Source organism: Dufourea novaeangliae, unplaced genomic scaffold (assembly GCF_001272555.1).
Source record: "Dufourea novaeangliae isolate 0120121106 unplaced genomic scaffold, ASM127255v1 scaffold322, whole genome shotgun sequence".
NCBI classification, from domain to species: Eukaryota; Metazoa; Arthropoda; class Insecta; order Hymenoptera; family Halictidae; genus Dufourea; species Dufourea novaeangliae.
This window is the reverse complement of record NW_015374190.1, coordinates 139,218-153,810: the sequence shown is the minus strand read 5'-3', so window position 1 is coordinate 153,810 and position 14,593 is coordinate 139,218. Positions and strand designations below refer to the sequence as shown.

The following is a 14,593-nucleotide window of genomic DNA, read 5'->3' as shown; positions in this document are numbered from 1 at the left end:
TAATCGTACAATCCGTTATACCTCATGATTTTCTGTATCTCACCTACTCTATTTCCCTCGTACTGTCATTATCAATTCATTATGTTATGTTTTATTTCTCGCCTTCTGGTGCGACGCATCTTATCTTTCTTTACTCGTTTGAATTTTGTCAAGATCGAATAATACGTTTCCACTAAATTCGCCGTAAAACGAAGTCAAAATCCTTAGCAAATTAAACAGTGTACTTAACAAATTTTATAAATATTTGTTTTACGTATGTTTGAACTGGTCATAATTTTAATCGCGAATATTTAGTAAGGAAAGGATTGGACCTAGTTTATCATATTTTAATATGTTAATAGAGATAATAAAACACGTTCTCTAAACCTTCTATAATTAAGCCGAATGTTTTAATAATAATTTATGCTTCTTGTTGTCTCCAACATAACCATCTGTATGTAAATAAGTTCTATCGTATCTACGTTATGAATTTCCTAATTAAAAAAAAATGAATTCGAATTAAATTAATGATGTATACGTATATATTTTAATTAGAGAATTGACTAGTACATAAAATTTGATAATAGTTGATAATAAATAATTGTTGATTGTATTTTAAACCAATCTACATAATTTAATTATAACGGTATATAAACGCTCTAAATATTATGTTGAACGGGTATGAAAATGTATGTACTGTGATTTTCACATCCGATCTATATTTTTATATTATTAATAAATTGTAACATTCGGCGAAAAATGAATTATGTTTTTTATTTTAGCTATAAGAAATTTTAATTGTGTTTACATAGACCTAATTGTCAGCCACCTATCATTGCAATGAAGATAAAATCGCATAGTACATATATAGTATGTGTAGTCAAATCGTTTTTTTCTATTCAATACCTTTTAAAGTATTAAACGTAATAGTAAAATAAAAGTATAAATGTACGTTTTAATCATTATTCGATTTATGTGAACAGAGTACTCTATTTTCCTGATTGGTATTACTATTCATGAATACAATTAAACAATCATTACTGAATATGTATTGACTAGATCAACTTCGTGGATAATGTATAATAGTTTTCCTTTGGCTTATATGTTGTAACAAACGATTTAATTCGGCACTATAGTATACCAAAAATAACAATACCAATCATGATTAAATAATAAGATTCTCTGGTTAGATAGGCCTCATGATAAAATTCATTTATATGTTTTATATATTCGTCATTTCATACATTGATACATACACATACATGGTGTCGCCATAGGTAGTCAAGTGTAAATTATACCTTTGACAGTACGCTTTGATTCGTATATTATCAATTATGATCCATCATTAAATTAAATCAAATTTCATTAATCAGTGCACAATACATACAATATACAATGTGAACAGATACAAAACATCAAATAGAAATGCCTATCCTCTCCCGCTTAATCAACATCCAATGTTTAATCAATTGCCTGTCTTATTTTGCATATATTGTACTTAAACTATTTCGACTATGAATAAATTAGAATTAAATGTACTACTGAGTTAACAAAATAAAATTTATATATCTCTAGTAGCACATTTAAACATTTAAAATAAAGGATTATCGTTATGTGTTAAAAAATTCTACTTTATAAATGAAATAAAAAAAAATAATATTACTATGTTAATATAAAACATTCAATCACATCTGTCTAGAATGAAACGTACAAAGTACTTAATATACAATATTTAAAAATAATAAACTAACATCAGTGAGACTCTGCGAGTTAAAATTTTATTAAGTTCTATGATTTAAGCAATATATAACACTTTACCTTATATTATACCTATTCAGTATGTGTATATACGTTCTTGTAAATAATAAATACACCATTATTCACTTGTTACCTCATGTTGCGACACACAAAAGGAAATATGCAAATTAACTTGTTGAGAATAAAATGAGGAGTAGGAGTAAAAAGATTAATTAAATTGGAGAAGAATGAAGCGGGGGACAGGCAACCCCCAGCCCCTAGCAACACCCACCACCTTGCGTGTTTCCCTGACCACCAGTACCTGCTAAACCACCGGGACTTGTTGGCGAATGTTGTGGTCCGATTTTTATGCCATTTGCCTAAACAAAATTTCAATATACTCATTAGTAAAAAAGAGACTAAAAGATGTCAATACTATTATATTTTATGTTGTCTATTTTACCTCATTGTTTATATCAAAGACACCTTCCTGAATTTTTTCATAAATAACTTTTGCTGTATCGATAAATGCTTCTTCTACATTGGTTGCTGTCTTTGCACTGGTTTCCATAAAAACAAGTCCATGTTCTTTTGCAAAAGCTTCACCTTCTTCTCTCCTGACTTCCCGTCTATTTTCCAGATCACTTTTATTACCAATTAACATGATAACCATATTAGAATTCGAATGCTGTCGCGCATCTTCTAACCACGTTGTCAGGTGATTAAATGTTTCCTTCCGTGTAATATCGTACACTAACAAAGCTCCAGCAGCTCCACGGTAATACGAACGTGTAATAGAACGAAATGCCTCTTGACCTGCCTATAAGTTGAATAATCTCATTAATAACTTTATACTTCTTTGGTATAGATTGTTCCATAATCGATTCAAAATTACAATCAACAATATAGAGATAGTGGAGTTATGAAGCAAAAATATGAACAGAATTTTTTCTCACTTTTTAAAAGGAACTAAAATCTTATGCAGAATTGTATAGAATTATACCTTTTTGTGATGTTTTTAAAAATAGGTAATATATACTTGCCACTGAAGGTATGTTGCTCATGTATTATTTTAAGAACTTTATATAATTAATGTATAAAATGTAATAAAGTCATAACATATATTGAGTAATCACAGATGCATTTTCCATACCTCAGGGAGATCAAATTCATAAAAGTTTATAATGGAAAAGTATTAGGGTCCAATCAGAGCTATAGAAAACTATAGTTTCAACTCCAATTGTATTTCTATTACTTCCACTGTGAATATCTCTATAATGGAATAATGTATATGGACCTGAGTCCTGCTCAAGCCCAGCATGAAGCTTGCTCAGGTCCCTATGTGTTATTCAATAACTAGAACTCCATTATTTCTCTATTATCAAATGTATAATAAAGAAACTATTATTTGATAAAATGTCCAAATATGTATAACAAATTAATAATTACAGTATCCCAAATTTGGAGCTTGATCTGTTTTCCATCAATTGTAATCATACGGGCACCAAACTCAACGCCTATTGTTAAGTCATGCACTGGTTGAAATCTCTTGTCCGTGAATTGAAGGAGAAGACATGACTTGCCAACCCCTAATTAAAAAATTAAACAATATTTTTGTAACTTCTGATAAATAACAATTAATTAAATATTTATACTATATTATTCCTTAAAATTAATAATACTAAATAATAATATAAAAATTAAGACTAAGAATGAATTCTTCGAAAACAAACATTTAATCAAAAATATTTAATATTGAGGTACATTTAAGCATCTGCTTACAATTGTCCGTTTAAATAATTCTTAATGTTAACAAAAAGTTCAAGGCTAAATTGCAGTGGTATGATAAACAATCTTGGCATGATAAACAGTATAATATTAATATATTGGTAATAATATATATAGAAAGTCTGCTATTACAAATATCAACCATTCCAATCTCTATAATGCAGCATCCATTCCATAATTGAAGTTCATATGAAATCTGTTGTAATAAACACGAAATTTTCCAAGATGAAAAAATTATCATAAAAAAGGAATTGTATGTGAGTAAAACAATTCGTTGAAAAAATGCATGATTTTTATCCTAACTATGATCATGCAATTTGCGCATTATAAATTCTACGATTATTTTATGTTTTTGAATCGGGAATATTATGGTGAAGAGAAACGAAAACAATGGGTTCTGTCACGGTCGACGTAGTAGAGAATGTAGGTATCACTTTCACAACGTTCGTTTCTGAAGCGGCGTCACATAATTACCTGTATCTCCAATGATGATGTATTTGAAAAGGTACGCGTACGACATTTTTCAAAAATCACGTAGCTTAACAAAGATAGTTATACAAACTGCGAATATATTAGAAAACAGAGCTCCACTTTTTTTACTGTCTTATCTCTTCTGCTTCAGCATGACGTCACTACATCGTCTCGGCAATCCTCGGGATTTTTCGTATTATTCGCAATCAGTTCGAGTTTCCAATATCGCGCTGCCGTCGCCGAGTGTAGAGTCATCGACATATTTTCCGAACATTGGCAACGTTCCAAAACCATGGCATTTTCATTCTAAGAATAATAGACATGATATTAAAAAAAAACACTACTATGATATTCTAAAATGAAATACATGTAATTCAGTTCTCTAGACGTATCTTCTCTGTCTAAAATTATATTAAAATCGCGCATTGCGATACAACTGAGTAAGCTTAAGTATGTTACTAATAAATATTACTACACTTTTTAAATTATATTTTCCTTGATCGTATGAAAACTAAAAAGAAGAGAGAAAAAGTTGAAATAACTTAAATAAACTTATGGAATAAACGGAATAATATAATAAATATTTGCCTACCCCCGCTTGGCGTCTAGGGGAAGATTCAAAAAGCAGCATTCCCATCTATACTATGATGATCTATGATGCAGATCGCAATGTCCAGCAATGTCATATGCAGTCAGATGCACGTGTGATTTTCTGTAACTACAAAACTTGTCTCAATTTTGAAATTTCACGAATTTCTTCAATGTGTATAATTCAACACAGTTTTATCACTTCGATACAGTTCAAAAGACAAAAAATGATTTGATGTTAATAATAAAGTTGTGCAAAATATACACTAATGAATAATAATACTTATGGAAAAATATATAATTCCATACAGTATGAACAGAATATTATGAACAAAATAGAAATATATAGCTCTATCAAGTGTCTTCTTTATATCCAACTTGTATATATATTTTCATGAACCAGACTTCAATACCTTGACTGATTTTGCAAGTTGACAGTAACGAATTTTGCAATTTTTTGCGGTAAATTTAAACCACAGAACATCGTGTCATAGATGGAAATGCTGTTTTTCATAGACTTTGTTGGAAGTGGATGGACAACTACGTTGTTCGAAAACACACCAAATTTTGTGGAAAGTTGAATTTTCATAACAACGTACACGAATTATAATTAAACTTGGTCCTTTATTGACTAATAAATGTCGTCACTTAAAGTCCATTCAAAGGAGATCAGAAAGTTACTCGAGGAAGAACATGTAGGCTACATATTGTTATACGTGAGTAAAACCGCTGACCAATGAAATCCTTATTCGATAAAATTGATTATCCAATGAAGTAGCAGAATATGAGCTCTGGTGGTAAGTAAAAGTAGTAAACAAGTGTATGGTGCGAATCGAGCTATCGTCGACGTCGAAGCTGTCAAACATGGCGAGAACGTCGATCTCAAGTGCTGGTCAAAAATGTGAATAGAGGTGTCGGGTTGCGGTGAGATTCGTGAATCTCGGTGTTCTCGTCGTTGGCGGAGGCCGGCGAGAGATGCGATCGGGAGTTAGACTGTCAGGCCGATAGTGAATGTGCCGAGTGAACGGCCCCGGCGGTTTTGCGGCCGGGATTAATCTTAAGGGCATGCCAATTCGGAAACTATGGGTGCTCAACAGACTAAGGAAAGAATCGTTCCTGTCGGCTCTACCGCGCGACAGACGCGCAAACAGCCAAGGAACCTTAAGGAATCGCGGCTAGTTGGCTCCAATATATTTACCGAGCACAGTGGTAACTTCCTTTCCTTATTCTCATCCTACTCTTTCGCTTTTTATCTTCTGTTTCTTTCTCGCTTCCGCCCCCTTTTTTCTGTTCTCTTTCTCTTATCCTTCCTTCTCGCTCTAATTCTTGTCTGGTTTCTCTCTTTCTCTGTTGCACTCGTATATTTTGCTACTTCGGAACCGATTCTGAATATAAAAGTTTATTAATTAATTAAAGGTCATCATAAATCAAACGGAAAAATCACCAGGCCGAAAGTAATGGCTTGGTTATATAATTAATGTACACATACGCTTGTATGTGTATATACATATATATATCCTTATTAAATTAATGATTGGTTGTTAACTTAATTCATAAAGTAAAGTACACCAATTATGGATATATTTTACATTGGAAATTAGTTTCCTGGTCTTGTGATTCATCTGCTTGATATGGAAATTTATTTCTAGTACTTGGTTATTTTTGTTATTTTATACATAGTTGTTTTTCTTCTTATGCACGTATCTATTTTCATCAGCTGTTTTTCAAGAACTAGAACCAAAGGAAAATTTGTTTTAGCAATTGAAGGATTTATTAAGCCAGAAAGCTTTTATTTAATTTCATTGAGTTTCCATAATCCATTCATTATATATTTTATAGAGAAGTGTCTTTATTTTATTAATGTTGCATTTGAAACTCAGTTTCACATATTCCAATATTTATGACATTAAAAACAATGATATAGTTATTCGGTAATGATATAAATTATTGAATAATTTTTATGATGTGCAGAGGCTCTTTTACAAAGTAGACCGCTACCTCACATTCCGGCATTACCCGATGGTGATCCCCCAAGCGGTTCCAGCATTCAGCCACTTTCACAGCAAGTAAATATTCAACAACATGCTGGTGTTCCATCTACAGGTCTTCTGGAAGCTGCAAACAGGTGTATTTTTATTATCATTATTGAACATCTTAATTTTAAACCATGTTTTATTTATGTATTTCTTTTATTACATTATCAAGATATTTTAAGTTTTTTTTTATTTACATTCGTGAATATTCTATTTGTCCATATTTTCCTTTAATTATTTAAAGAAGAGAACATTGTACTATCTGTTTGAAATTAAAAATAATACATAAAAGTTTATTCATTTTCAAACAATGAAATATAAGTGGGTCTGCACGTTTTTGTTATAGGTGGACCAGTAAGGAAAACCTATTAGCTCAAGAAGAGGATGACCCGCAGTTGTTTGTCGCTCTCTATGATTTTCAAGCTGGTGGAGAAAACCAGCTCAGTCTTAAAAAAGGTAATTGTTTCTAATATTGTTAGATGAAACTAATTGAAGTGATAGAACCCTGTTTATTCCAAAGTTGTGTTTATTTTCTTCTGTTTATTCTTATGGGGATAGGATGGGTCAGATAAAATTCTGAAATAGCAAGAATTACTGTGTTTTTTGGCATCAGGTTCACCAGACAATAGGAACTTAATTAAAAATTCAATAAATTGAATATTTGAAAACAAAATTTGTTTGAATAAATAGTGTTCTATTCTACATGTAATTTTATTAAAAATAATATGTAAATACATGTTTCCTACACTAAAAAGAAAGTATTGTTACAAATTATAATTATTTGAATTTAGGAGAACAAGTTCGTATTCTGAGTTATAATAAGAGTGGAGAATGGTGTGAAGCTCATTCAAGCACTGGTCAAGTGGGTTGGGTTCCTTCAAATTATGTCACTCCAGTGAATTCTCTGGAAAAGCATTCTTGGTATCATGGAAGGATATCCAGGAATGCTGCTGAGTATCTCTTGAGTTCTGGCATAAATGGTAGCTTTTTGGTTCGTGAATCGGAAAGCAGTCCAGGTCAACGTAGTATTTCTTTACGATACGAGGGTAGAGTCTACCATTATAGGATTAACGAAGACAGTGAAGGAAAGGTATAGCATTTATCAGTATATGAAGGGATTTCAATTACACTTGAACATGATATGAAGAAATATTGTGTTGTTTTAGATGTTTGTCACTACTGAAAGCAAATTTAATACTCTGGCAGAACTTGTACATCATCATTCAATGCTCGCCGATGGTTTAATCACTCAATTACTTTATCCTGCACCAAAGCACAACAAACCTACTGTTTTCCCACTTAGTCCGGGTATGTGAAAAGTAGCGAAAAAGTTATAGACTTTGTACAGTAAAAGTTTACTAGTTTCGAAATTATTTTTTTTTGTTAATGCAATATTACACTGCAGAACCAGATGAATGGGAAATTAATAGAACAGATATAGTCATGAGACATAAGTTAGGAGGAGGACAATACGGAGATGTCTACGAAGCTGTTTGGAAGAGGTACAATATGACTGTTGCCGTAAAGACCTTAAAGGTCAGTTTCCGCTTACCTTGATTACTTTATATAAAATTTACTATCTTTCAGTTTTGAACAAAATTTTCTGTGCACATTATAGGAGGATACAATGGCTTTAAAAGACTTCTTGGAGGAGGCTGCAATCATGAAGGAAATGAAACACAGAAATCTAGTTCAGTTAATAGGTGTGTGTACTCGGGAACCGCCGTTCTACATCATTACCGAATTCATGAGTAAGGGGAATCTACTAGACTATCTGCGGAACGAAAGCAAACATCAAATCAATGCTGTTGTTCTGATGCACATGGCCACACAGATCGCTAGTGGAATGAGTTATCTAGAAAGCAGAAATTTCATTCACAGGTACGACTTTTAAAAATTTTCCCAAAATTGTACCTGTCTTGCTCATCCCTTCACAGATTGCTGTGGAAATATTTCACCGTATTTAATATCAGAATTCACAACAATTAATATATTATCGAGGTTATTTTAGAAAACGTTTTTTTTTTACGAAGGAAGTATTAAAAGAACTCTAACAAGTAAAATCCATCAAATGTAATGCTCACTTTTTCATATAGTACATATCAAGAAGTAACTAACTAATTTTCTATCTTGTCAACTGTGGCCACTTGATCTCAATTAATTTTCATGCGCAGTAAACTATTAGTATTAAGACCGATATGTATTATGTCGAAAAGTAATCGCTACACTTTAAGTATTTTCCTTGGAAGTAGATGCTTTTAGGAGTGATTTATAGCGTCACGAGGATCAGTGAAGAAATCTGACGACAGATTACATTGATACGCATATTCTACGCGAAAAGAAAAATATATTCAGTTAGTTAGGAGAAATGTTTTTAAAGTTTTCATCGCCCTCTCCTCTTAAGAAACGAGCGCGCGTTAACGTCGCGACTTTCGAAACAGAGATCTGGCGGCTCGAAACTGCCTAGTGGGCGAAAATCATCTGGTGAAGGTCGCTGACTTCGGTTTGGCCCGGTTGATGAGAGACGATACGTACACAGCTCATGCTGGAGCGAAGTTCCCTATAAAATGGACTGCTCCAGAGGGATTAGCTTACAATAAGTTCTCTACGAAGGTAACATAACATCTATTTTTCATTCTCACTCTTCAAAAGACGATATCAAGTTATGTGGAGCATTTGGTGCCATTTTCAATCTGCTAATAGAGTTATGTTCATATTTTTTACTTGACCATTGACACATACTGTATCTGGTCCTTTCGCATGGTATTCCGTTCATATCACGTGGGTCATCGATGAGCCACAGCAGAACACCTTTCTTGTCAGTGTCGATGAGTCTTTGAACACTCATCGAGGATTTTCTGCATACACGTTTATAAGTGTTCATCATTAGTGAAATTAATTGATATTACGACTTACAGAATGAAACTTGTTAACAGTTCTTTTACAGGGATATCTGTACAATTTTCGTATTGTTATAGTCGGATGTATGGGCGTTCGGTATCTTGCTGTGGGAAATAGCCACATACGGCATGTCGCCGTATCCTGGCGTCGATTTGACAGATGTATATCACATGCTGGAGAAAGGCTATAGAATGGAGTGTCCTCCCGGATGTCCACCGAAAGTTTATGAACTAATGCGTCAATGCTGGCAGTGGTCAGCTGCTGACCGGCCTACGTTCAAGGAAATACATCACTCTTTGGAAAACATGTTCCAAGAATCCAGTATTACCGAAGGTAAAGTAATTATCCAATGTTATCTTGTTACACGCTAACAATACGAGTTCACGAATACATTAAATGTTGAACTCCTGTTAGGGTAATATATAATGGGTTAATACTATAGTTAAAGTTCAATGATTTTAATTAAACTATGCAATTGTAACCTGAGGAATAGAATATGTTTTTAAATCTTGCGTGACGATATTATTGCAGAAGTTGAAAAACAGCTTCAAGGTGGAGGTGAAATCCCTTTACTTTCGTACAAGAAATCTCAAACTGGTAGTACTGGAAACCTCCATGGACTTGTTCTTGTCTCTGAACCACTATCTTCTTCAGGTACACACATAGGAAATATGTATAAAATTATCTTGTAATCATGTTTTATTTTAACCTTTTACATTAATGTTTTATTTTTAACAAAATAGTACTCTTTGCATTAATTTATCATAGATACTACTAGTTCCGTAACGAAACTGAGTACATTTACGGGTGGCTTGTCAAGTAAGAATAACAGCAGCATCGTACAGATGAGACGTTCCACGAATAAAAAGGGGAAGCAAGCTCCAGCACCTCCCAAACGGACCAGGTACGATGTTTTTCTAATCTCGGTGCGTCGGAACTTCGATTACTGCTTCCGTTATAATTTGTTTGCGTTAATTTATACTTATATAATGTATTGCTTTTATTTTATCATATCAATATACACACACATTCTGCATATAATCGAGGTTTCAATTAATCAAAGCACCGACTAATGTTGATCACACGTTTATACAATAACATACCGATTGGGGTAACAGCCTGCTGTCGTCGTGCAGTTCATTCCGTGACTCTGCGTACCAAGAGCAAGATACTCAAAATACCGAATCAAACACCATGACACTTGACGACGCCACGGATCTAAATGGTATTGATAAGATTCTCGAAGGTATTTCCATTCTACTTTAATCGAGCGTACTGATACGTGCACGTAACTGCTTTAGTTTCCTGTCGTAAGCTCTGTACCCAGCTTGATGCTCGACTTCTTCTGCGTCTATATCTTTCTTCTTGTATTGACGTATTTGATTAAAGTTACATAGCGAATCATGAAAAGCATTAAGATTGAATTTGTTTTAGTATATTTATTTATTTATGTTCTCAATAATTTACGTTCATTGAACCACGATATGTTTCCGTGAACATTAATAGAGTACTAATATACGAAGAACATGTAATATTCATCGAAAAGAACCTATTTTTGGTTTTCATGAAACATTATTTATATTTCGTTATTCGAGCTTACGGGGCATGTTTGCTCTCAGCGAAAGGACTCTAAGCAGAAAGAGAATATGTACCGGTACGGTTTGTTGTTAAATGGGAACTCAGGTATTGCGAGAGATCTCGCGACGATGGCTCAAGGAACGATTGCTGCAGGCGGCTGCGAAATCGAGGAGGACGGAGAGGGTTCTCAGGGTACGGCGGAACCGAACTTCATGTCCCAGCCTTCAACATCTCCGGAACCTATACCTGGATTAGCATGTTCTCAAAAACAAATCAAGTCAAGACCTTATCCATCAAAAGAACCATTACCACCAAAGGTAATTTTTTTGTATAAAAAAAATGCTTTAAACCTGGACTCGTAGAAGAGTCTAAATATAAATGTTATATTCTTTTAGGTGGTACAAGTGGGGGCGTTAGAAGTACAGAACGTAAAAAGAGCGATTAATCGTTACGGCACATTGCCAAAGGGTGCTAGAATCGGCGCGTTCCTCGAGTCTATTCGTCAAAGCGGCATGCCATCGAATCAAGAATCTACATCTGTAACATCAACCATGACACCTGGCTCGGTCGAGCAACACGAAGCTTCTATCGACAGTTCTCAACACAGATCGCTCTCTCCACGTCAGAGCAATCTCAGAAGTCAACCTCAAATGACCCGTAGCAATTCGTCGAGCGGTGTTGTCAATACTTATCAGCCTCCAAATTCTCCCCGTGGTCGAGTAGTAGCCGTGAGAAAGAATAATCAATCCGACGGTGTTGGTCTAAGAACGTTTCGGGTCTCGAGTAACTCAAACTTCCGCACTGCAAGTCCATCGAGGTCCGTTCAACCGTCATTAGCTGATTTAGAATTTCCTCCTCCACCCGCTGATCTGCCTCCTCCACCGGACGAATCTTTCACCGTTCAGGAACAGGCTGATCTTCCGCCTCCCGTTCCTTGCGCTGATATTTCTCAAGTGAGGAGCTCTCCTCTCTCCATTAGAAAGGCGAAGAGTACTGATTGGCGAGCAAAAGAGGAAGACAGCGAACAACAAGAAGATAGGAACGATGTTAGTAACGCCGAGCCTTCAGTTAAAGAAGCCAGTTCGAGATTCGGGGTTAATCTGAGGCGTAGAGAAACTCAAGACAGCGTATCTAGACCTTCCGATAACAAAAGGACGGGGTTTAAGTCTAAAGTTGAAACGGTTGAGTCCGCTGCACCACCGGACGAAGCGCCACCTCCTCCCCCACCACCGCCGCCACCTGCTTCCGCGAATACAGCCCCTGATAGCTTCGAGCGTAAACCCGGTATGAAAGAGATGTTAGAATTGAAACTGATAAATGAGATTAAACAAAGCGCAGAGACAAAACATGGCGCGACCACGAAGAAAACCGGATTCGCGAGTAATACCCCGTCAGCTCCCTTGGATCCAGCATCGCAATTACTTTCGGAACTCTGTGCTAGTTTTAATATGGATTCTGGTCCAAGGTAGTTAAAGTTCACAGGTTTTCGTTTTATGTTATATCTAGTTACAAAGGATTATCATTTTAATCTTTCATTAATTAGATATCATACATTTAAATACTATCGCAACCCGTATATTGTTCAGATTTAGATTTAATGTTAGTTTATTTTTTATTATCACAATAGACACGCCCAAAACGAATACGCTGTGTCGACATTAAAAACCAACGAGGCGAGTCAAGATCAACAGCAACAAACACACACTATTTACAAAGATTCATCAGTGTCCTCTCCAGTGACCGAGTCTATTCTCTCCGCTGGAAACGTTGGGTTTAAATTGAAGAGAGTGGATAAGCGGAGCAATCCGCAAAAGGAAGAGATCACCGACGGACAAATAATTGATTTCAAGGCAAGATTGCGAAAAGTCGAGAACGCGGAGAAGGAGAAACCGTCGGAGGAGAGAAGTAACGTCACTGAGCAATCCTCAGAATCAGAAGAGCAACAGGATGACAAGCGTAGAAGTACTGGCAGTATCAGTAGTTTAAAGAAGCTTTGGGAAAACAAGGAGTCCTGTGACAGCCAGCCTCATAGTCCAAAGCTTAGTGTACGAGGAAGCAGTGGCAAATCAGAAACTCTTGACCCGACGGAAGACTCGCCGGAAGATCATAGTGGAGCTTCAACCCGTAGTCAGAGGTACACAATGCAATGTTCACTTTCAACATATAAATTTCCTATAGGGTGTAAGGCTAAATGTGTTAAAATCTCTTAGTTCTGAAGATAGTAGTGGACAACACGTCTAGCTTTACAGCCTATATGTGTACCTTCAAATAAATATTTTATATGGTATTTTAAATTCTTATTTATAGTTCTGGTAGCAAAAGCGATACTAGATTATGGCCACCACCTGAACCAGAGAAACCTGCCGTACCGGCGAAGCCATTGAAGCCTCTCTGTTCTTCGACAAAGCATTTCTGCTCTTCAATATACGCGACACCGAATTGTACGAAGTCTCAACACACCGAGGACGACTTGAGCAAGCAAAACACAGACTCGAGAACCGCGAAGCAGGCTGTTTTGGAGCTGTCGACGTTAATCGAGAGCAGCGTACTAAATCTGAAAAGTAGCTCGACGATAGTAATGACCAGCTGGCTTCAACTCTCAGACAAGGTAGGGCTGTTGCACGGAATGTGCGCGAACCTTGCGGACAGTGGCATCGCCCCGCACGCACGGTTTCAATTCCGCGAGCTTCTGGCTAGACTAGAACTTCAGGCGCGGCAACTTCGCGCTGCTGGTACTCGAAATGTCGCAGAGAATACAAGACTCCTCGCCGACTTGCAAAACACGATAAAAGATGTGGTCAATGCCGTGCAAAGATAAACCAGGGAGACTGACAACCATATTCTCCATCCGTGTCTCCACCCTTGTTCTCGTCCTCGTTTTCATCCGGCACAGTATGGAATGTTTGCGCGTCTACGCTCGGTCAGACATATTCTTTTGGACTTCTTTGAAGACCTTTTTCGGTTTGTGTTTCTTTTTCGTGTTAATAAGGGAAGTCTACGATTGGGATATGCGCTATTTTTTCGTGATACCCAATACACTGTGTAGTGCTTGGGGTGTATAACCTAACTTCCGAATATTATTGGGTGTATGCAATTTTTATAGCCATTGCATGTTTGTTGATATCATTGTTTTATTTTATTTTAACCAGGGAGAATTCAGTCAATGCTAGGAAAAAGGCAAAATATTATAGGAAACAAGAGAAGCAACTTTAAGTAACAGATGCTTAGTGAATGTTTAGTATTAATAAAGATTTTCTATGGAGAAACTGCTGTTTCTTTTGCATACACCTAATAGTTTGTAACGTTTTATGGTTGTCATAAAAAAGTACTTTAAAAATTAAACATTTCAAAGTGTTCGCTTGTCTCCACTAAAAGTAAAGATGTAATCACTCAAAATGTTTAATTTGTAATGTTATTTTTACAACAGCTGTAAGATGTTAGCAGTTGATATTCGAAACTTTAAGTATACACATCATACTTTACATTTTGTGTTAGGTTTTAAAAAGAAGTACTCGTCT

General features: G+C 35.4%; 2 protein-coding genes across 2 annotated transcripts; one reads left to right on the top strand and one right to left on the bottom strand.

Moving 5' to 3' along the window:
- Nucleotides 1-1,844: 1,844 nt before the first annotated feature.
- On the bottom strand, nucleotides 1,845-4,138 carry LOC107192156 (ras-related protein Rab-2). Its single transcript, XM_015581357.1, has 4 exons — nucleotides 3,979-4,138; nucleotides 3,166-3,305; nucleotides 2,180-2,536; nucleotides 1,845-2,096 (listed from the first exon to the last, which is right to left on the bottom strand). Exons 1-4 carry the CDS (start codon nucleotides 4,022-4,024, stop codon nucleotides 1,995-1,997), a joined length of 645 nt encoding a protein of 214 aa, XP_015436843.1. The 5' UTR covers nucleotides 4,025-4,138; the 3' UTR covers nucleotides 1,845-1,994.
- A 1,394-nt stretch (nucleotides 4,139-5,532) lies between these two features.
- Nucleotides 5,533-13,996, top strand: LOC107192153 (tyrosine-protein kinase Abl). Its single transcript, XM_015581353.1, has 16 exons — nucleotides 5,533-5,772; nucleotides 6,535-6,688; nucleotides 6,943-7,052; nucleotides 7,388-7,686; nucleotides 7,763-7,904; nucleotides 8,002-8,132; nucleotides 8,215-8,477; nucleotides 9,038-9,209; nucleotides 9,575-9,830; nucleotides 10,029-10,151; nucleotides 10,266-10,401; nucleotides 10,616-10,743; nucleotides 11,181-11,392; nucleotides 11,471-12,540; nucleotides 12,703-13,209; nucleotides 13,383-13,996. Exons 1-16 carry the CDS (start codon nucleotides 5,646-5,648, stop codon nucleotides 13,891-13,893), a joined length of 4,341 nt encoding a protein of 1,446 aa, XP_015436839.1. The 5' UTR covers nucleotides 5,533-5,645; the 3' UTR covers nucleotides 13,894-13,996.
- The last annotated feature ends 597 nt before the right edge of the window (nucleotides 13,997-14,593 follow it).

Bases quoted from the DNA above. Each gene is read 5' to 3' on its own strand.
- LOC107192153 (XM_015581353.1), top strand. From the start codon at position 5,646: ATGGGTGCTCAACAGACTAAGGAAAGAATCGTTCCTGTCGGCTCTACC. The intron at 5,773-6,534 runs GTAACTTCCTTT...TATGATGTGCAG, and splicing joins TATATTTACCGAGCACAGTG to AGGCTCTTTTACAAAGTAGA. The intron at 7,687-7,762 runs GTATAGCATTTA...GTGTTGTTTTAG, and splicing joins ACGAAGACAGTGAAGGAAAG to ATGTTTGTCACTACTGAAAG.
- LOC107192156 (XM_015581357.1), bottom strand. From the start codon at position 4,024: ATGTCGTACGCGTACCTTTTCAAATACATCATCATTGGAGATACAG. The intron at 2,537-3,165 runs GTAATTATTAAT...TTCAACTTATAG, and splicing joins AGCTCCAAATTTGGGATACT to GCAGGTCAAGAGGCATTTCG. The intron at 2,097-2,179 runs GTAAAATAGACA...AATTTTGTTTAG, and splicing joins TCTTTGATATAAACAATGAG to GCAAATGGCATAAAAATCGG.